Genomic DNA, 18,825 nt, shown 5'->3' with positions numbered 1-18,825 from the left:
TGCACAAGCCTGGTGCAGACACTGCTCTGTGTGTTCCCAGCAGCGACACGGCCTCAGAGCGGCAACGCCCCCCCCACAGGCCAGCCCGGTCAGGGTGGGGGATGCCACCTGGCACGAATGAGGGGCCGTGCCACAGGCCAGATGCCTACTCAGCAAGCTGACTGGGACACCAGTGCTGGAGGGGGTGGGGCAGAGCCTGCAACCCACATCTCCTGTCTGCTGCCCCCGGGGGTGTCCTTGGTCCCTGGGCACCTAGCGGTGCCTCGGGGGAGGTCACTGCCCACCTGGGGGGGCGGCACCCGGCTTGCTCTGCTGGCTGCTCTTCCTCTCCACGCGGGCGCCTCGCTGCCCAGCTGCCCGGCTAGTCGCCATCTGCTGCCTCCCGCCTGTGCTGGGAGGGCTGCGTCAGTCCTCGAGGGCGCTCAGCAGGCTGGGCCGCGCGAGCCGGCAACGTGTGTGTGTGTGTGTGTGTGTGTGGGGGGGGCGTGACCACCTTTGTAGCCCTCTGGTCACTTGGTTGTTACATTCACGCTGTGCGTGTGCCTCAGTTTCCCTTGGGCACTGCAGCACTCGCTGCATGGGGCCTGGGTCCGACGCTGCAGAAGTGCACTGGGCCCTGATCCAGGAGATACCTCCTGCCCCGATGGGTGACGAGGGCTGGCGGGGCTGGGGGACGAGTCAGTCTGGGCTAGACGGGGGGGGGTCAGGACCCGTCTCCCCAAGAGGAAACATGGAGCCCGTGTCCCTGGGATCCTTCTGCCCCCCCGTCCGGCTGCGGATGGGGTGCAGGGTGGGGGACCCCTCGACGCGCCGTGACAGGGCCAACGCCTGAAAGCCTGGGGCTGGGGATGCCTTGGCACTGAGGGGGCTGGTCCCCTCCCTCCCCTCTGCCCCCCCATTCATCCCTGCGTGACTGGGGGGGGCCATGCTCAGGGCCCTTGGTGCGCTGGGGGCCCCGGGGCAGCGCTGGGCTCTGACGGGGAACGGACGGGGGGGTCCCAGACCCATGGGCCTGGGCCATGCTCAGAGGAGTCTGCCCCAAGGCGTCAGGCGCCGCAGCGCCCCCTGCAGCCTCCCCAGCTCAGCACGGGAGCTGCCCCCGGCCGCAGGGCGACGGCTGGGGGGGGCGTCAGGCCTCTCCACCCCCCATGGGCACCCGGGGGCCAGGCAGCAGCTGCCCCCCCACCCCACCCGCGGTGCAGCTGGAAATCCTGGGCTGCTCTGCCACCCCCATAGCTAGCCAGCCCCCCTAGCTCCCCCCGCCCGCCATGGCCCCGCCCCCGCGTCTCCCGGCCCCGCCCCGCCCGCCATGGCCCCGCCCCCGCGTCTCCCCGCCCCGCTCCACCCGCCATGGCCCCGCCCCCGCGTCTCCTGGCCCCGCCCCACCCGCCATGGCCCCGCCCCCGCGTCTCCCGGCCCCGCCCCGCCCGCCATGGCCCCGCCCCCGCGTCTCCTGGCCCCGCCCCACCCGCCATGGCCCCGCCCCGCCCGCCATGGCCCCGCCCCCGCGTCTCCCGGCCCCGCCCCACCCGCCATGGCCCCGCTGCGCTTCGCCGCCAACCTGTCCTGGCTCTTCCCGGGGCTGGCGCTGCCCGAGCGGCTGGAGGCGGCGGCCCGGGCCGGGTTCCGCGCGGCCGAGCTGCCCGGGCCCTTCGCCTGGGACCCGGCCCTGCTGCGCGGGGCTGCGGACCGGGCCGGGCTGCGCCTGGTGCTGATCAACACCCCGCCGGGTACCGCCCCCCCGAGCCCCCCGATCGCCCCGAGCCCCCCGCCCCTCCCCCGGGCCCCCCCGATCGCCCCGAGCCCCCTGCCCCTCCCCCCCCCCCCCTCCCCCCGAGCCCCCCGATCGCCCCGAGCCCCCCGCCCCTCCCCCGGGCCCCCCGATCGCCCCGAGCCCCCCGCCCCTCCCCCCCCCCGAGCCCCCCGATCGCCCCGAGCCCCCCGCCCCTCCCCCCGGGCCCCCCCCGAGCCCCCGACCCCCCCCCGGACCCCCGATCGCCCCGAGCCCCCCGCCCCTCCCCCCGGGCCCCCCCCGAGCCCCCGACCCCCCCCGGACCTCCCCGATCGCCCCCCGGGCCCCCCGATCGCCCCGAGCCCCCCCGGCCCTTCCCCCCGGGCCCCCCCGAGCCCCCGACCCCCCCCCCCGGGCCCCCCCCCCCCCGATCGCCCCGGGCCCCCCCGATCGCCCCGAGCCCCCCCGGCCCCTCCCCCCGGGCCCCCCCGATCGCCCCCCCGGCCCCTCCCTCAATCGCCTCGAGCCCTCCCCCCAATCGCCCCCAAGCCCCTCCCCCGGGTCCCCCCAATCGCCCCGAGCCCCCCCAGGCCCCTTCCCCAGGGCCCCCCCATCGCCCCGAGCCCCCCCCAGCCCTCCCCCCAATCGCCCCCAAGCCCCTCCCCCCGGGACCCCCGATCACCCCGAGCCTCCCTGACCACCCCCCCCGATCGCCCCCAAGCCCCTCTCCCCGGGCCCCCTCCCCAGGTCCCACCCCCCGATCTCTCTGGGGCCCTGATCCGCCCGCCCCCCCCCCCAGCTTCCATCCCAGGGCCCTGATCCGCCAGTTGAGGGGCCAGTTCTGGCCTCAGGCCCCTCCCCACAAGCACCCTGATCCGCGGGCGCAGGAGTGCCAGCTGCTGCAGGGCAGAGGTGGTGCCCGCCCCCAGCCCTGCCCCCACCGCGCGTGTTGAACCGGGCAGGCCCCCCAGGCTCTGGGGCACAGGGGGAGCGGAGCCCCGTCCCAGCGGGTCCCTCCTGCCTCTCACCCCGTCGCGGTTGCTCTCTCCCTAGGGGACCAGGACAGAGGGGAGCTGGGCCTTGGTGCGGTGCCCGGGCGCCAGGCCGAGTTCCGGGAGGGCCTGGCCCTGGCTGTCAAGTACGCGAAGGCCCTGGGGTGCCCGAGGTAGGAACCAGCCGGGCCCTGGCTGGGAGGGAGTGGGAGGCCCTGGGTGTCATTTTATGCACCATGGAGCAGGTGCTCTCAGGCCGGGGGCTCTGCAGCCCTTCCCCCTTGGCCTGCCTCTCCCCCGCTGCAGGCTGCTGCGCACCGGAGGGGCTAGCCAGCGCCCGCCCCGGCCAGCCGCTCACCCTGCGCTGGCAGAGCGCTCGGGGCCTCCGTGGCCCTGGGAGGCAGCCGCTCACGTGGCTTGCAGCCAGCTGTGGCCAGGGGTGCCTGGTGCCTAGGAGCAGGTGGGGATTGTACCGCTGGGCCCTGCGACTCCAGCAGGACGGGGATGACTTGGGGCAGGGCTAGAGGGGGCTGAGGAAGGGGGCAGGGCCCAGCCTCGCAGCCTGGCTCCCAGGAGGGGCTGGGTTTCAGACTGAGACTACCCCAGGGCAGTGGGAGCCGACGTGGCCACGCCCGCCTGGACCCAGGCAGAGGCTCAGGGCTGGCTGGGTTGGAGGAGCACAGGGGAAAGCACTGAGCCTTGTCCTGGGGCCGGCCCCACAGCGAGGGCGGGGGAAACGCTAGGAGTGGGGGGGGGCTTGGCCTACCTAGGAAAGTTCTCTCTTGCCCCTTGTTCCAATACAGCACCAGGGCAGAGCTCGGTGCACAGCTCCCCCCAGCTCTGGCTGACGGCTCTGCGCTGTGGGACGGCGGGAAGAGGGGTGCTGCGGTGCGGGACGGCGGGAAGAGGGGTGCGGCGGTGCGGGACGATGGAAGAGGGGTGCGGCGGTGCGGGATGGCGGAAGAGGGGTGCGGCGGTGCGGGACGGCGGGAAGAGGGGTGCTGCGGTGCGGGACGATGGAAGAGGGGTGCGGCGGTGCGGGACGATGGAAGAGGGGTGCTGCGGTGCGGGACGATGGAAGAGGGGTGCGGCGGTACGAGAGGGGGGAAGGGAGGCTGCAGGACGGGATAGCGGGGGAGGGAGACTGCAGGGCGGGATAGTGTGGGGGATGGGAGGGGGATGGGAGGGGGAGGCTGCAGGGCGGGGTGGGGGGAGCGTGGGGGGGAGGGAGGCTGCAGGGCGGGGTAGTGTGCGGGATGGGAGGGGGAGGCTGCAGGGCGGGGTAGCGGGGGGATGGGAGGGGGGGGGGAGGCTGCAGGGCGGGGTAGCGGGGGGATGGGAGGGGGAGGCTGCAGGGCGGGGTAGCGGGGGGACGGGAGGGGGAGGCTGCAGGGCGGAGTAGCGGGGCGATGGGAGGGGGAGGCTGCAGGGTGGGGTAGCGGGGGGGGGGGGATGGGAGGGGGAGGCTGCAGGGCGGGGTAGCGGGGGGATGGGAGGGGGAGGCTGCAGGGCGGAGTAGCGGGGGCATGGGAGGGGGAGGCTGCAGGGTGGGGTACCGCGAGGGGGGCGGCTGCAGGGCAGGATAGCGCAGGGGGGGGGGGTGCCAGAAGCGGAAGGGCTCACTGTGCTTTGGCTGCTGTTCCCGTTCCCACCCCCACCCCATGCCGGGATCCCCGGTGCTGTTTGCCTCGTCCTAGGGGTCTGCCCCCAGCTGGCTGCGTCTCCCAGCCGCAGTCAGCCCCCCGGCTCTCTCTGCAGGATCCACCTCATGGCCGGGCGGGTCCCGGCGGGCGCCGAGCGGGAAGCAGCGGCTGTGGAGATGGAAGCCACCTTCATTGAGAACCTCACACATGCTGCCGCCGTCCTGGCCCAGGTAGGAGGGGCTGCCATGGGGCCGTCCTGCGCCCGGGGGGGCTGGGCCCCACGGTCCAGCAGGTGACTAGGCCTCTGCTCTGAGGTGCAGGCCCAAGCCCAGCTGGAGAAAGGATGGGCCCGGGGAGAGGGGCCCAGCAGCAGGACCCAGGGGGGCGGGGCCCAGGTGCGAGGGGGTGGGGCCCAGCAGCAGGACCCAGGGGGGCGGGGCCCAGGTGCGAGGGGGCGGGGCCCAGCAGCTCCATGTGGCTTTGCAGGAGGACATGGTGGGACTGCTGGAGCCGATCAACAGCCGCCTCACGGATCCCCGCTACTTCCTGACCACCCTGCCCCAAGGTAAGGGCCCTGCTGCGCCGGGGGGGGGCGCTCGCCCTGGGCCCCGCGCTGACCCGCCTCTCCCCCCTGCAGCGGCGGCCATTCTGGAGAAGGTGGGGAGGCCCAACCTCCGGCTGCAGCTGGTGAGTAGCGGCCACGTTCGGGGGCCCTGGTTGCAGACCCGCCTCTCCTCTTGGGCCCCAGCCCTGGAGCAGCTGGGAGTGCAGGGTCTCCGGTGGGGTCGGGGCCGATGTGGCCCTGGCGCTAGGGCCGTAGCTGCTGCTAGCCAGGGCCCCGCGCTGGGCACGCAGGGAGCCAGCCCTGCCTCAGGCACTGACCTGAGCCTGGTGCCCACAGGACGTGTTCCACTGCCAGATCATGGACGGGAACCTGACGCAGAACCTGGAGACCTACTTCCCGCTCATCGGTGAGCCGGCTCCGTGGGGCCGGGCGCTGGGCGGGGCGCTCCGTGGGGCCGGGCGCCAGGCGGGGCGCTCCGTGGGGCGGGGCGCTCTGTGGGGCCGGGCGCCGGGCGCCGGGCGGGGCGCTCCGTGGGGCCGGGCGGGGCGCTCCGTGGGGCCGGGCGGGAGTGGCGTGCCTGGCCGGCGGGGAAGAGATGGCTGCACACATGGCTGGCTGAAGCCCCCGCTCTGACGAGATGCTGGTTCTCCCCCCAGGTCACATCCAGATCGCACAGGTGCCAGGGCGGCACGAGCCCGACAGCCCAGGGGAGCTGAACTTCCCCTACCTCTTCGAGCTGCTGGAGTCGCTCGGCTACCAGGGCTACGTGGGGTGTGAATACGCCCCGCAAGGTGAGCTGGGCTGGGGTGGGGGGAGGCCCACAGGGGAGCCGGGCAGGCGGTGGGGGGAGACTGGCACAGACTGGAGTGGAGGGGGTCAGGCCCCCCTCCCCAAGCTCCGTACCAGCAGGGGCGGCACCCTCCCCCCTAGGCTGGGAGGGGCGGGCCTGGCCTGTGAGGAGGGAGCAGGGCCTGCGCTGATGCTCCCTGCGGCTGGGCAGGGGCCGCACCCTAAGGCCGCTCTGGCTCTCGTTGCAGGAGACACGCTGGAAGGCCTGGGCTGGCTGCGCACCTACTGGGAGAGCAGAGGCCTGCGGGAGAGCGAGCGCTAGCCCGGCGGGGCCTCGGCCAGGAAAACTCCCCCCCCACCCCGAAAGCTCTTTAATAAAAAGCACGGCCCCAAGCACTGGCGGACTCCGGCCCACAATGGGGCAGGGCAGCAGCTGCCAGGGGCTCTGGCCCCTCCCCCAGGCTGCTGGAGGGCAGTTACCCCCCGGTGCCCGCTGCACAGGAGGGTGCTCCAGCGTGCCAGCCTAGGCTCCTCGGCCCACACAGACTTGGGGGGGGGGGTAGGAAGACCAGGGCTGGGCTGGCCCAGGGGGCTGGAGTGCTAAGCCCAGGCCACGGGCCCATCGCCCCCAGCTACGAGCTGCCCGCCCAGCGGCCCAGGGGGTGAGCCGCAGCAGTGCCAAGGCAGCAGTGCTTCAGCGAGGGGGCAAGGCCTCCCGGGTGGCGGGCCAAGGGGCCCAAAGGCTACTGGGGCAAAGGGAACCCAGTGGGTGGGACTCTGCCATGGGACCCGTGTCCTCCCGAGCCCAGCCCAGCAGCAGGCAGTGGGGGTGGGGGTGCTGGGCCCCGGGGCGAGGCTGGCAGGCCCCTGCCCTCTTCGGTGCCAGGCTGAGAGCAGGCAGTGGGGGTGGGGCCGTTTATTTGACAGCGCCACCTTTCAGTACGTTCCCCCCCGCCCCCAGTGCCCGGGCCCGGGGACCAGCCATGGCAGGTGCAGCAGCGTTGCCGGGGTCTCCCTCAGTCACATCCAGTGTCCGTGAGGGGCAGGACCCCTGCTCTGCACTTTTGGGATGCCGAGGCTGCCCGGCCCAGGCCATTGCTAATGTCTCATCCCCCGGGCTGCCGGCAGCGCTCGGGGGCTGCTGGAGCTGAGCCAGGCTGCAGCGGCGGGTCCGGCGGGAAGGGGTCGGGCTGCAGCGGCGGGTCCGGCGGGAAGGGGCCGGGCCGGGCCGGGCTGCAGCGGCGGGTCCGGCGGGAAGGGGCCGGGCCGGGCTGCAGCGGCGGGTCCAGCGGGAAGGGGCCGGGCCGGGCCGGGCTGCAGCGGCGGGTCCGGCGGGAAGGGGCTGGGCCGGGCCAGGCTGCAGCAGCGGGAAGGGGCCGGGCCGGGCTGCAGCGGCGGGTCCGGCGGGAAGGGGCCGGGCCGGGCCGGGCTGCAGCGGCGGGTCCGGCGGGAAGGGGCCGGGCCGGGCTGCAGCGGCGGGTCCGGCGGGAAGGGGCCGGGCCGGGCCGGGCTGCAGCGGCGGGTCCGGCGGGAAGGGGCCGGGCCGGGCTGCAGCGGCGGGTCCGGCGGGAAGGGGCCGGGCCGGGCCGGGCTGCAGCGGCGGGTCGGGCGGGAAGGGGCCGGGCCGGGCTAGAGCAGTCCCGTCCAGAGGCTGAAGCAGGCCGTGTTGATGACAGACTCCAGGTGATGGTAGGTGGACACGAGCTGGGGCAGGGGGCTCTCGCTGTTCTGCGGCTGCACAGGGAAGGGCTCCCGGAAAACCACCGTCAGGCTCTGCAGGGAAGAACCAGCAGCTCAGAGCCGCTTCCCCGCTGGCCAGGGAGAGCTCCGCCCTCGCAGGCCAGACACTGCTGGGCAGGGGGACAGGCCCCCAGAGAAACAAGTGTGGGGGGTTCTGGCTGGGCTAAGGCCCCCCCCAGCTGAGGGGCAGGGCACCAGCAGGCCCTCGAGCGCCTGGGGCTAGTGCGAGGCGTGCGCCAGCCAGCCGCTCTGGGAGGGCGCAGTGGGAAAGGGACTGGGGCCGCCAGCGCCGCCCCTCTTCCCGGGACAGAGCCCCGCCTGCCGGCAAATGGGGATTCCCGGGCGCACCCCCAGGCCAGTCCCGGCCCCCCGGGAGCAGCTCTTACCGTCTTCCCCGAGTGGGAATCCAGGAACACGAGAACAAAACAGTCTGTGAACTTCTGATTGAGCACGACCTGCAGAGGGCACAACAGGCCATCGGGTCCCCACCACGCTGGGGGCGGGGGGAGTAAATGTGCAGGGGGGTCCCCATCGCGCTGGGGGGGCAGTGAATGCTCGGGGGGGGGTCCCCATCGCGCTGGGGGGGGCAGTGAATGCGCAGGGGGGTCCCCATCACGCTGGGGGGGCAGTGAATGTTCGGGGGGGTCCCCATCGCCCTGGGGGGCAGTGAATGCTCGGGGGGTCTCCATCACCCAGGGTGGTCAAATATTGGAATAAATTGCCAAGGGAGGTGGTGGAATCTCCCTGTCTGGAGATATTTAAGAACAGGTTAGATAGACATCTGTCAGGGATGGTGTAGACGGAGCTTGGTCCTGCCTTGAGGGCGGGGGGCTGGACTCGATGACCTCTTGAGGTCCCTTCCAGTCCTATTATTCTATGATTCTATGAATGCTCGGGGGGGGCCCCATCGCCCTGGGGGGCAGTGAATGCGGGGGGGTCCCCATCGCCCTGGGGGGCAGTGAATGCAGGGGGGGCCCCATCGCCCTGGGGGGCAGTGAATGCAGGGGGGGCCCCATCGCCCTGGGGGGCAGTGAATGCGGGGGGGGGCGGCAGGGCCGGGGCCTTACCAGATACTGGGTGCCAGTTTCGCCGTTGTGGAAGTGGCGGCAGCTCTGTGGGAAGCGGCTCAGCAGCACCTTGATGAGGCTCTGGTACCAGGGCACCGTCATGGCGAGGAAGCAGCCCTGGGGGGAGAGGCAGCTCTAAGAACCAGGCAGCAGCTCAAAGACCAACAGGCTGGGATCCTAGGGGATGAGCTGTCCTGGGCCAGCCCCCTCCGGAGAGCCCGTCCTGGAGCGGAACTGGCGTGGCCACACATCCCGAAGGAAGAGACACCGGTGCCAGGTCCCCGCCACGGCCCAAAGGCCACGAGTGGGCTCTCCAGCCAGCCCCTTCCAGCCTGCTGCAGCACACGCACACGCCTGGGACGCATGTCGTACGGACGCACTCAGCCTGCCCACCCCCACCCCAACCCCGGGCTGCTGTGTCCTGGGCGGTGCCAGCCGGGCGCACAGACACACGCACACGCCTGGGACGCACGTCGTACGGACGCACTCAGCCTGCCCACCCCGCACTGCCAGCCGGACGCACAGACACACGCGCTGCCAGGCCCTGGGACGCACGTCGTACGGACACACTCAGCCTGCCCACCCCGCACTGCCAGCCGGGCGCACAGACACACGCACACGCCTGGGACGCACGTCATACGGATGCACTCAGCCTGCCCACCCCCACCCCCACCCCGGGCTGCTGTGTCCTGGGCGGTGCCAGCCGGGCGCACAGACACACGCACACGCCTGGGACGCACGTCATATGGACACACTCAGCCTGCCCACCCCGCACTGCCAGCCGGGCGCACAGACACACGCACACGCCTGGGACGCACGTCGTACGGACGCACTCAGCCTGCCCACCCCGTGCTGCCAGCCGGGCGCACAGACACACGCACACGCCTGGGACGCACGTCGTACGGACGCACTCAGCCTGCCCACCCCGCGCTGCCAGCCGGGCGCACAGACACACGCACACGCCTGGGACGCACGTCGTACGGACGCACTCAGCCTGCCCACCCCCACCCCCACCCCGGGCTGCTGTGTCCTGGGCGGTGCCAGCCGGGCGCACAGACACACGCACACACCTGGGACGCACGTCATACAGACGCACTCAGCCTGCCCACCCCCACCCCCACCCCGGGCTGCTGTGTCCTGGGCGGTGCCAGCCGGGCGCACAGACACACGCACACGCCTGGGACGCACGTCGTACAGACACACTCAGCCTGCCCACCCCCACCCCCACCCCGGGCTGCTGTGTCCTGGGCGGTGCCAGCCGGGCGCACAGACACACGCACACACCTGGGACGCACGTCGTACGGACACACTCAGCCTGCCCACCCCGCGCTGCCAGCCGGGCGCACAGACACACGCACACGCCTGGGACGCACGTCGTACGGACGCACTCAGCCTGCCCACCCCCACCCCCACCCCCACCCCCACCCCGGGCTGCTGTGTCCTGGGCGGTGCCAGCCGGGCGCACAGACACGCACACGCCTGGGACGCACGTCGTACGGACGCACTCAGCCTGCCCACCCCGTGCTGCCAGCCGGGCGCACAGACACACGCACATGCCTGGGACGCACGTCGTACGGACGCACTCAGCCTGCCCACCCCGCGCTGCCAGCCAGGTGCACAGACACACGCACACGCCTGGGACACGCGCTGCCAGGCCCTGGGACGCACGTCGTACGGACGCACTCAGCCTGCCCACCCCGCGCTGCCAGCCGGGCGCACAGACACACGCGCTGCCCGCCCCTCACCAGCTGGGGGTCGATGTCGGCGATGGATTTCCCGTGCACGGCTCCCAGCAGCTCCTCCAGCTCCGGCAGCGAGAGCCGGCCCAGCTTGAGCTTGTCGGAGGCCAGCGGCTCCAGCAGGAAGAGGCGTTTCCAGAGGGTGTCCCGGCGGCAGTGGCGGGTGGCCAGGTGCACCGTGCTGCTCAGCTGGCTCTGGGCCGCGCCCACCTCGCCGGCCAGCAGGGGGAAGAGCGGCGAGGTGTAGCACAGTCCCGGGCCCAGCCGGACATGGACGCCGCCCGCGTAGAACTCGCTGCCATCCTCCCGCTCCGCTGGCTGCTGCCAGCCCTGCCCCGGCTCCGGCTCCTGCTCCGGCTCCGGCGCCTCCCCGGCTGCCCGGCTCACCGCCGGCTCCAGCGCACCCGCCCCACGCAGGTGCGGCTGCTTCTTGAAGCGCCGCATGTCGGCCGTCAGCCGGGGGAACAGCTCCCGCTGGCTCGTCATGATGACGTAGAAACGCAGCCTGCAGCGGAGAGGCGGGGGGGCCCTGGTTTAACGTGGCGAGGGGGGGAGGGGGGGAGTTTGTGGTTGCAGGGAACAGCACAGAACTGGAGCCCCAGTGACTGGTGCCCGGCAGGCCCAGCTTGGAGGGCACAGCCGGGTCTGGCCAGAGAGAGGCCCCAGTGCCCTGCCCAGCCGGTTCCAGCCAGGGGGAGCAAAGGGGGGGAGGGGAAGGGAGAAGAGGGGGCCCAGGCGACCCTGGTTACTGGGACAGAAGACAAAGGCCGGGGGAGGGGCTGCTGGCGGAAGATCAAAGACTGGTCTGGGAGACGGGTCCCTCCCTGGACAGGGCAGACTCAGACGGGCTGGGCTAGGGGTCCAGTCCCACAGGCCTGAGAGCTGCTGGGCCGGGTTCGAAGCTCACTAGCCCCCCGGCGTGTGGGAGTCGCTCCAGGCTGCAGACCTGGGCTGCCCTGTTCCCTCAGGCAGACGGGTGCCGAGGGCCCGAGAGGCGCCGTCCCACAGGCAGGGCTCGGCCAATGCTACGGTCACTGGCCCGTGGGGGGGGCTCAGGCAGACGGGTGCCACGGGCAGGGCTCGGCCAATGCTACGATCTACTGGCCCGTGGGCGGGGCTCAGGCAGACGGGTGCCGAGGGCCCGAGAGGCGCCGTCCCACGGGCAGGGCTCGGCCAATGCTACGGTCACTGGCCCGTGGGGGGGCTCAGGCAGACGGGTGCCGAGGGCCCGAGAGGCACCGTCCCACGGGCAGGGCTCGCCCAATGCTACGATCACTGGCCCGTGGGGGGGGGGGCTCAGGCAGACGGGTGCCGAGGGCCCGAGAGGCACTGTCCCACGGGCAGGGCTCGGCCAATGCTACGGTCACTGGCCCGTGGGGGGGGCTCAGGCAGACGGGTGCCGAGGGCCCGAGAGGCACCGTCCCACGGGCAGGGCTCGGCCAATGCTACGGTCACTGGCCCGTGGCCGGGGCTCAGGCAGACGGGTGCCGAGGGCCCGAGAGGCGCCGTCCCACGGGCAGGGCTCGCCCAATGCTACGATCTACTGGCCTGTGGGGGGGGGGGGCTCAGGCAGACGGGTGCCGAGGGCCCGAGAGGCGCCGTCCCACGGGCAGGGCTCGCCCAATGCTACGGTCACTGGCCTGTGGGGGGGGCTGGGGCTCAGGCAGACGGGTGCCGAGGGCCCGAGAGGCGCCGTCCCACAGGCAGGGCTCGCCCAATGCTACGATCACTGGCCTGTGGGGGGGGGGGCTCAGGCAGACGGGTGCCACGGGCAGGGCTCGCCCAATGCTACGGTCACTGGCCTGTGGGGGGGGGGCTCAGGCAGACGGGTGCCGAGGGCCCGAGAGGCGCCGTCCCACGGGCAGGGCTCGGCCAATGCTACGGTCACTGGCCCGTGGGCGGGGCTCAGGCAGACGGGTGCCGAGGGCCCGAGAGGCACCGTCCCACGGGCAGGGCTCGCCCAATGCTACGATCACTGGCCTGTGGGGGGGGCTCAGGCAGACGGGTGCCGAGGGCCCGAGAGGCGCCGTCCCACGGGCAGGGCTCGCCCAATGCTACGATCACTGGCCTGTGGGGGGGGCTCAGGCAGACGGGTGCCGAGGGCCCGAGAGGCGCCGTCCCACGGGCAGGGCTCGCCCAATGCTACGATCACTGGCCTGTGGGGGGGGGGGCTCAGGCAGACGGGTGCCGAGGGCCCGAGAGGCACCGTCCCACGGGCAGGGCTCGGCCAATGCTACGGTCACTGGCCTGTGGGGGGGGGGCTCAGGCAGACGGGTGCCGAGGGCCCGAGAGGCACCGTCCCACGGGCAGGGCTCGGCCAATGCTACGATCACTGGCCCGTGGGGGGGGCTCAGGCAGACGGGTGCCGAGGGCCCGAGAGGCACCGTCCCACGGGCAGGGCTCGGCCAATGCTACGATCACTGGCCCGTGGGGGGGGCTGGGGCGCTCTGCGCATGCGAGTGGGGCTCGCGAACCCTGCTCATGAGTCGGGTTTGAAGGGGGCAGGCAGGTCACTGTGCCCACGTCCGGCGCCGGGGGGCCCTGCTCACGTACTGGGGGGCCTGCCGGACAAGGCCCCGGGCCCGGGCCCCGCACGTGTATGTGAAACGTTCTCTGGCTGGGACACAGCAGAAGGCGTTGCCACTTCCGGAGGGGCTGGGGGTCTCCAGAGATGGGCTGGGCTGGGCTAGCTAGCGATGCTGCATGGACCATGGTGCTCAGCTGGTCACCACACTCCTAGGGCTGGGGAGGGGTTTAACCTCTCCCCTGTGCGGGGGGGGTCCTGGGGGGAACAGGGAGCACTGGGGTGTGTGAGGGGAGGTGGGGGATGGGTTATAACCTCTCCCCTGTGCGGGGGGGGTCCTGGGGGGAACAGTGAGCACTGGGGTGTGTGAGGGGAGGTGGGGGATGGGTTATAACCTCTCCCCTGTGTGAGGGGCGGCTGGGGGGCAGAGGGAGCGCTGGGGTGTCCGAGGGGGGGTGGGGGATGGGTTATAACCTCTCCCCTGTGTAAGGGGGGGCTGGGGGGGCACAGGGAGCACTGGGGTGTGAGGGGGGTGGGGGATGGGTTATAACCTCTCCCCTGTGTGAGGGGGGGCTGGGGGGGCAGAGGGAGCACTGGGGTGTGTGAGGGGAGGTGGGGGAAGGGTTATAACCTCTCCCCTGTGTAAGGGGGGCTGGGGGGCACAGGGAGCACTGGGGTGTGAGGGGGGTGGGGGATGGGTTATAACCTCTCCCCTGTGTGAGGGGGGGCTGGGGGGGCAGAGGGAGCACTGGGGTGTCCGAGGGGAGGTGGGGGATGGGTTCTAACCTCTCCCCTGTGTGAGGGGGGCTGGGGGGGCACAGGGAACACTGGGGTGTCTGAGGGGAGGTGGGGGATGGGTTCTAACCTCTCCCCTGTGTGAGGGGGGGTTGGGGGCACAGGGAGCACTGGGGTGTCTGAGGGGAGGTGGGGGATGGGTTATAACCTCTCCCCTGTGTGAGGGGGGGTTGGGGGCACAGGGAGCACTGGGGTGTGTGAGGGGAGGTGGGGGATGGGTTATAACCTCTCCCCTGTGTGGGGGGGGCTGGGGGGCACAGGGAGCGCTGGGGTGTCTGAGGGGAGGTGGGGGATGGGTTATAACCTCTCCCCTGTGTGGGGGGGGCTGGGGGGGCACAGGGAGCGCTGGGTGTCTGAGGGGAGGTGGGGGATGGGTTATAACCTCTCCCCTGTGTAAGGGGGAGCTGGGGGGGCACAGGGAGCACTGGGGTGTGTGAGGGGAGGTGGGGATGGGTTATCACCTCTCCCCTGTGTGGGGGGGGCTGGGGGGCACAGGGAGCACTGGGGTGTCTGAGGGGAGGTGGGGGATGGGTTATGACCTCTCCCCTGTGTCGGGGGCTGGGGGGCACAGGGAGCACTGGGGTGTCTGAGGGGAGGTGGGGGATGGGTTATCACCTCTCCCCTGTGTGGGGGGGGGCTGGGGGGGCACAGGGAGCACTGGGGTGTCTGAGGGGAGGTGGGGGATGGGTTATAACCTCTCCCCTGTGTGGGGGGGTTGGGGGGCACAGGGAGCACTGGGGTGTCTGAGGGGAGGTGGGGGATGGGTTATGACCTCTTCCCTGTGTGGGGGGGCTGGGGGGGCACAGGGAGCACTGGGGTGTCTGAGGGGAGGTGGGGGATGGGTTATCACCTCTCCCCTGTGTGGGGGGGCTGGGGGGGCACAGGGAGCACTGGGGTGTCTGAGGGGAGGTGGGGGATGGGTTATCACCTCTCCCCTGTGTGGGGGGGACTGGGGGGGCACAGGGAGCGCTGGCGGGGCACAGGGAGCGCTGGGGTGTCTGAGGGGAGGTGGGGGATGGGTTATCACCTCTCCCCTGTGTGGGGGGGAACTGGGGGGCACAGGGAGCACTGGGGTGTCTGAGGGGAGGTGGGGGATGGGTTATCACCTCTCCCCTGTGTGGGGGGGAACTGGGGGGCACAGGGAGCACTGGGGTGTCTGAGGGGAGGTGGGGGATGGGTTATCACCTCTCCCCTGTGTGGGGGGGGCTGGGGGGGCACAGGGAGCGCTGGGGTGTCTGAGGGGAGGTGGGGGATGGGTTATCACCTCTCCCCTGTGTGAGGGGGGCTGGGGGGCACAGGGAGCACTGGGGTGTCTGAGGGGAGGTGGGGGATGGGTTATCACCTCTCCCCTGTGTGGGGGGGGCTGGGGGGGCACAGGGAGCACTGGGGTGTCTGGGGGAGGTGGGGGATGGGTTATCACCTCTCCCCTGTGTGGGGGGGTATGGGGGGCACAGGGAGCACTGGGGTGTCTGAGGGGAGGTGGGGGATGGGTTATCACCTCTCCCCTGTGTGGGGGGGTATGGGGGGCACAGGGAGCACTGGGGTGTCTGAGGGGAGGTGGGGGGTGGGTTAGAACCTCTCCCCTGTGTGGGGGGGTCTGGGGGGCACAGGGAGCACTGGGGTGTCTGAGGGGAGGTGGGGGATGGGTTATCACCTCTCCCCTGTGTGGGGGGGGCTGGGGGGGCACAGGGAGCACTGGGGTGTCTGAGGGGAGGTGGGGGATGGGTTATAACCTCTCCCCTGTGTGGGGGGGGCTGGGGGGGCACAGGGAGCACTGGGGTGTCTGGGGGAGGTGGGGGATGGGTTATAACCTCTCCCCTGTGTGGGGGGGGCTGGGGGGGCACAGGGAGCACTGGGGTGTCTGAGGGGAGGTGGGGGATGGGTTATAACCTCTCCCCTGTGTGGGGGGGTCTGGGAGGCACAGGGAGCACTGGGGTGTCTGAGGGGAGGTGGGGGGTGGGTTAGAACCTCTCCCCTGTGTGGGGGGGACTGGGAGGCACAGGGAGCACTGGGGTGTCTGAGGGGAGGTGGGGGATGGATTTAACCTCTCCCCTGTGTGGGGGGGACTGGGAGGCACAGGGAGCACTGGGGTGTCTGAGGGGAGGTGGGGGATGGGTTATAACCTCTCCCCGTGTGGGGGGGGCTGGGGGGGCACAGGGAGCACTGGGGTGTCTGAGGGGATTTGCTGGACAGGACGGCAGCTGAGGTGCTCGGTGGGGCTGGGCTGGTGCCGTACGGGGGGCCCCAGGCTGGGCTGGAAGGAGCCGGGTGCAGCCCGCAGCCTCCCGGAGGCAGAGGGGCAGACCCCCAGGAGACTGGACTAGGGGCTGTCGTACTGAGCCCGAGCTGTGAGGCCGGGCAGGCTCGCGGAGCTGTACCGGAAGGGCCCTGGCCAGTCACTGAGTCCAGCCCCCTGCCCTGGCCCCAGACCCCTAAATGGCTCCTGAAGGACTGAAGTCGCAGGCCAGTGCTCACCCCCCCCGGCCGGCTCACCGCAGCAGGTGCCGCTCCGCCTCGCTCTGCTCCTCGAAGGGCGCCGCGCTGTGGCTCACCAGCAGGGACACGTCGAAGTCGTCATGGTGCCGGAGCCCCTCCGCGTCCTTGTAGGAGCCGGAGCTGCGGGCACGAGCCGTGAGCTGAGACAGCCGCGTCGCGGGGGCTGTGGTGGCCCCTGCTGCTCTGCAGTCCCCGGGGAGGGACCCAGCAGGGGCCACGTGGGCACGGCCCAGCCGCCTGAGCCCTGGCGAGTGGCGGAACCTGAACAAAGCCAGGGGCGGCTGCCTGGGGGCTGTGGGTCGGGGCCTGCCACCCCTCCCCCCAGGAGGGCTCAGGCTCTTCCCTGGCTCCTAGGGTAGCACGGCCGGCAGAGTCCCCTCTGGCTGTGGACGGGGGCAGGGTCGGGGGTCCCCAGCGCACCGCCACAGGGGAGGGCCAACCGCAGCCCCGCCCGCCAGCCCGGCCCTGCGCTCACCTGTTCCAGATGGAGACCAGCGCATACTCGTTCTGCTCCAGGCCTGGGGCCCCCTTCTTGCCGTCGCTGCCCCCAGCCGGCCGGGCCATGCGCAGGGGCTTCATGTGGTAGGTGCTGGCGTGGTCTGCGATGTAGTTGTAGAGCTGGTGGGCGGTGATCGTGTCGGTGGGCATGGCCAGCGTGCCTAGCAGGGGAGGAGCCCAGCCCGTCAGCACTGGCCAGGGCCCCACCTAGCAGCAGGGCAGGTCAGAGACCTAGACCCCAGAGCTGGACCCCAGGACGAGTCCCCTGGGGCGGAGACACGGCTCCAGAGGCAGGTGACGGAGCCGGGCTGGGGCAGAGAGAGACACGGCTCCAGGGGCGGGTGACGGAGCCAGGCTGGGGCGGAGACACGGCATGCCCCAGGAGTGGCTCCAGGGGTGGGTGACAGAGCCGGGCTGGGGCAGAGAGAGACACGGCTCCAGGGGCGGGTGACGGAGCCGGGCTGGGGCGGAGACACGGCTCCAGGGGCGGGTGACGGAGCCAGGCTGGGGTGGAGACACGGCATGCCCCAGGAGTGGCTCCAGGGGTGGGTGACAGAGCCGGGCTGGGGCAGAGAGAGACACGGCTCCAGGGGCGGGTGACGGAGCCGGGCTGGGGCGGAGACACGGCTCCAGGGGCGGGTGACGGAGCCGGGCTGGGGCGGAGACACGGCATGCCCCAGGAGTGGCTACAGGGGCAGGTTACGGAGCTGGATCCAGGAAGTGTGGCCAAGGGACAGGCGGGGTCAGGGGACACTGCGAGTTCGGGAAAACGTCTCTGGCTGGGGAGGTCCCCGAGGGCCCACACCCCAGGGCCCAATGCTCCTGGCTGGGCCGGAGGCTTGCAGGCCCAGCCGCCCACCTTGGAAGAGGTGGTTGCGGCCGAACTTGGGGATGTCGGGGTGGTGGGCGATGAAGTCCTCCAGGAAGCCGGTGAGGTGGTAGCCCTGGCGCAGGGCCATGTGGGAGCCCAGCAGGTGCTGGTGCACGATGCGCAGGTGGAAGTCGTAGCTGAACGAGTGCACGTGCATGAGGTCCCGCACCTTGTCACACTCCTCCGTGAAGAGCATGGAGAGCTGGGGAGGGGCAGAGGGTCAGGGAGCCCTAAGGCCTGGCGCCCCCTGGCGGCCGCGGGCCCAGCGCCGGGCTGCTCCTAGGAGCCAGCTGGGCCCCACTGGCTTCGAGGGGCAGGCCCAAGACCCCAGCAGCTCGGCTCTGCAGAGGGAGAGCTCTTTGCGCTCCCCTGCGTCCAGCCACCGAGGCCACCGGCCAGGCCAGGCCCTGGGCTCCAGGGCAGAGGCTCAGGCTGCCCCGGAGCAGGGAAACCAGGGCACTTCCTGTCCCGCGGCCCATCCGCTACACACCCCACAGCCCAGCTACAGGGAGCCAGAGCGGGCAGCTCGCCTGGGCCAGGCCCTGTCGGAGTACAGCTGGCCCAGGCCCCAGGAAAGGCGGTGGCAGCGGGGAGGGGGGAGCAGCCAGAGGTGACCGGGCTGGTGCACGAGCCAGAGCAGGCTCGGGGCACTCGGCTGAGCGTGGCAGACCCGCATGGCCCCGGCCCCAGCCCCCAGCACAGTGTGGCCCCGGCCCCCAGGTCTGGAGACCCCGGGCAGGCGGCAGCAGACACCAAGCAGACGCAGGCAGCGAGCCCATCCAGCGTGCCCCGGCCCCAGCCTTGGAGAGCGATGCGAGGCGTTTCCAGCCTCTCCCGCGGGCACAGCTAGCGGCCGGGACGTCTCCCCGCGGGGGCCACCTAGCGAGCGGCCGGCAGGGCCGGGCCGGGCCCGCAGGAAGGGGAGGGAGGACGTACCGCGGACTCAGAGATGGAGCTGGGTCCCATGCAGCCCTTGCTACGCGCTCTGGCCGGGAGAGCAGCCTGATGGAGAGAGGAGACGGGGACACTGCCTGGCACGGCCCTGCCCCTGTGCCCGCCGCAGGCAGCAGCTGGCCCAGGGGAGGGGCTGGGCCTGGCCCTGCGAGGAGCCCTGATGCCCGGCCCGAGGCCCTAGCAGGGCCAGGACAGCACCTGGGGAGCTGCGGGGAGGAGCGCTGGCCCCGCGGGAGGGCTCCCTGGCCAGTGGGCCCTGTGTGCCCCCAGCGGCTGCTCCGAGGGCCTGGCAGAGCCCTGGGTGAGCAGTGCCGGCTGGCCGGGGTCTCTGCGCTGTCGCAGCCGCGTGCGGAATACTCGCCCGTTCCCACCCCGCGGGCACGGCCAGCAGAGACAGGCGCCCTGCCCCCGCCCAGCGGG

General features: G+C 72.3%; 2 protein-coding genes across 4 annotated transcripts in view; one reads left to right on the top strand and one right to left on the bottom strand.

Moving 5' to 3' along the window:
• Positions 1 to 1,507: 1,507 nt before the first annotated feature.
• HYI (hydroxypyruvate isomerase (putative)) lies at positions 1,508 to 6,117 on the top strand. Of its 3 annotated transcripts, XM_089780364.1 has the most exons (8): positions 1,514 to 1,730; positions 2,786 to 2,897; positions 4,483 to 4,597; positions 4,854 to 4,932; positions 5,005 to 5,054; positions 5,269 to 5,338; positions 5,589 to 5,723; positions 5,970 to 6,117. In XM_089780364.1, exons 1-8 carry the CDS (start codon positions 1,535 to 1,537, stop codon positions 6,041 to 6,043), a joined length of 831 nt encoding a protein of 276 aa, XP_089636490.1. In that variant the 5' UTR covers positions 1,514 to 1,534; the 3' UTR covers positions 6,044 to 6,117. The 3 variants fall into 3 exon arrangements, with proteins under 3 accessions (XP_089636491.1, XP_089636492.1, XP_089636490.1); XM_089780366.1 differs by lacking the exon at positions 5,005 to 5,054 and having other exon boundaries at positions 1,512 to 1,730; XM_089780365.1 differs by lacking the exons at positions 4,854 to 4,932; positions 5,005 to 5,054 and having other exon boundaries at positions 1,508 to 1,730.
• A 505-nt stretch (positions 6,118 to 6,622) lies between these two features.
• SZT2 (SZT2 subunit of KICSTOR complex) overlaps positions 6,623 to 18,825 on the bottom strand; it is a 183,277-nt gene continuing 171,074 nt past the window's right edge. The window contains 8 exon segments of the mRNA XM_089780666.1: positions 6,623 to 7,494; positions 7,848 to 7,916; positions 8,529 to 8,645; positions 10,274 to 10,772; positions 16,080 to 16,202; positions 16,558 to 16,741; positions 17,440 to 17,653; positions 18,388 to 18,453. Coding sequence (XP_089636792.1) covers positions 7,351 to 7,494; positions 7,848 to 7,916; positions 8,529 to 8,645; positions 10,274 to 10,772; positions 16,080 to 16,202; positions 16,558 to 16,741; positions 17,440 to 17,653; positions 18,388 to 18,453 — 1,416 coding nt within the window. The 3' untranslated portion in view covers positions 6,623 to 7,350.

The sequence above is a fragment of the Pelodiscus sinensis genome, chromosome 9, assembly GCF_052426305.1.
Source record: "Pelodiscus sinensis isolate ZL-2025 chromosome 9, ASM5242630v1, whole genome shotgun sequence".
NCBI classification, from domain to species: domain Eukaryota; kingdom Metazoa; phylum Chordata; order Testudines; family Trionychidae; genus Pelodiscus; species Pelodiscus sinensis.
Note: the sequence above shows the minus strand (reverse complement) of the source record. Positions and strands in the feature narration are given on the sequence as shown.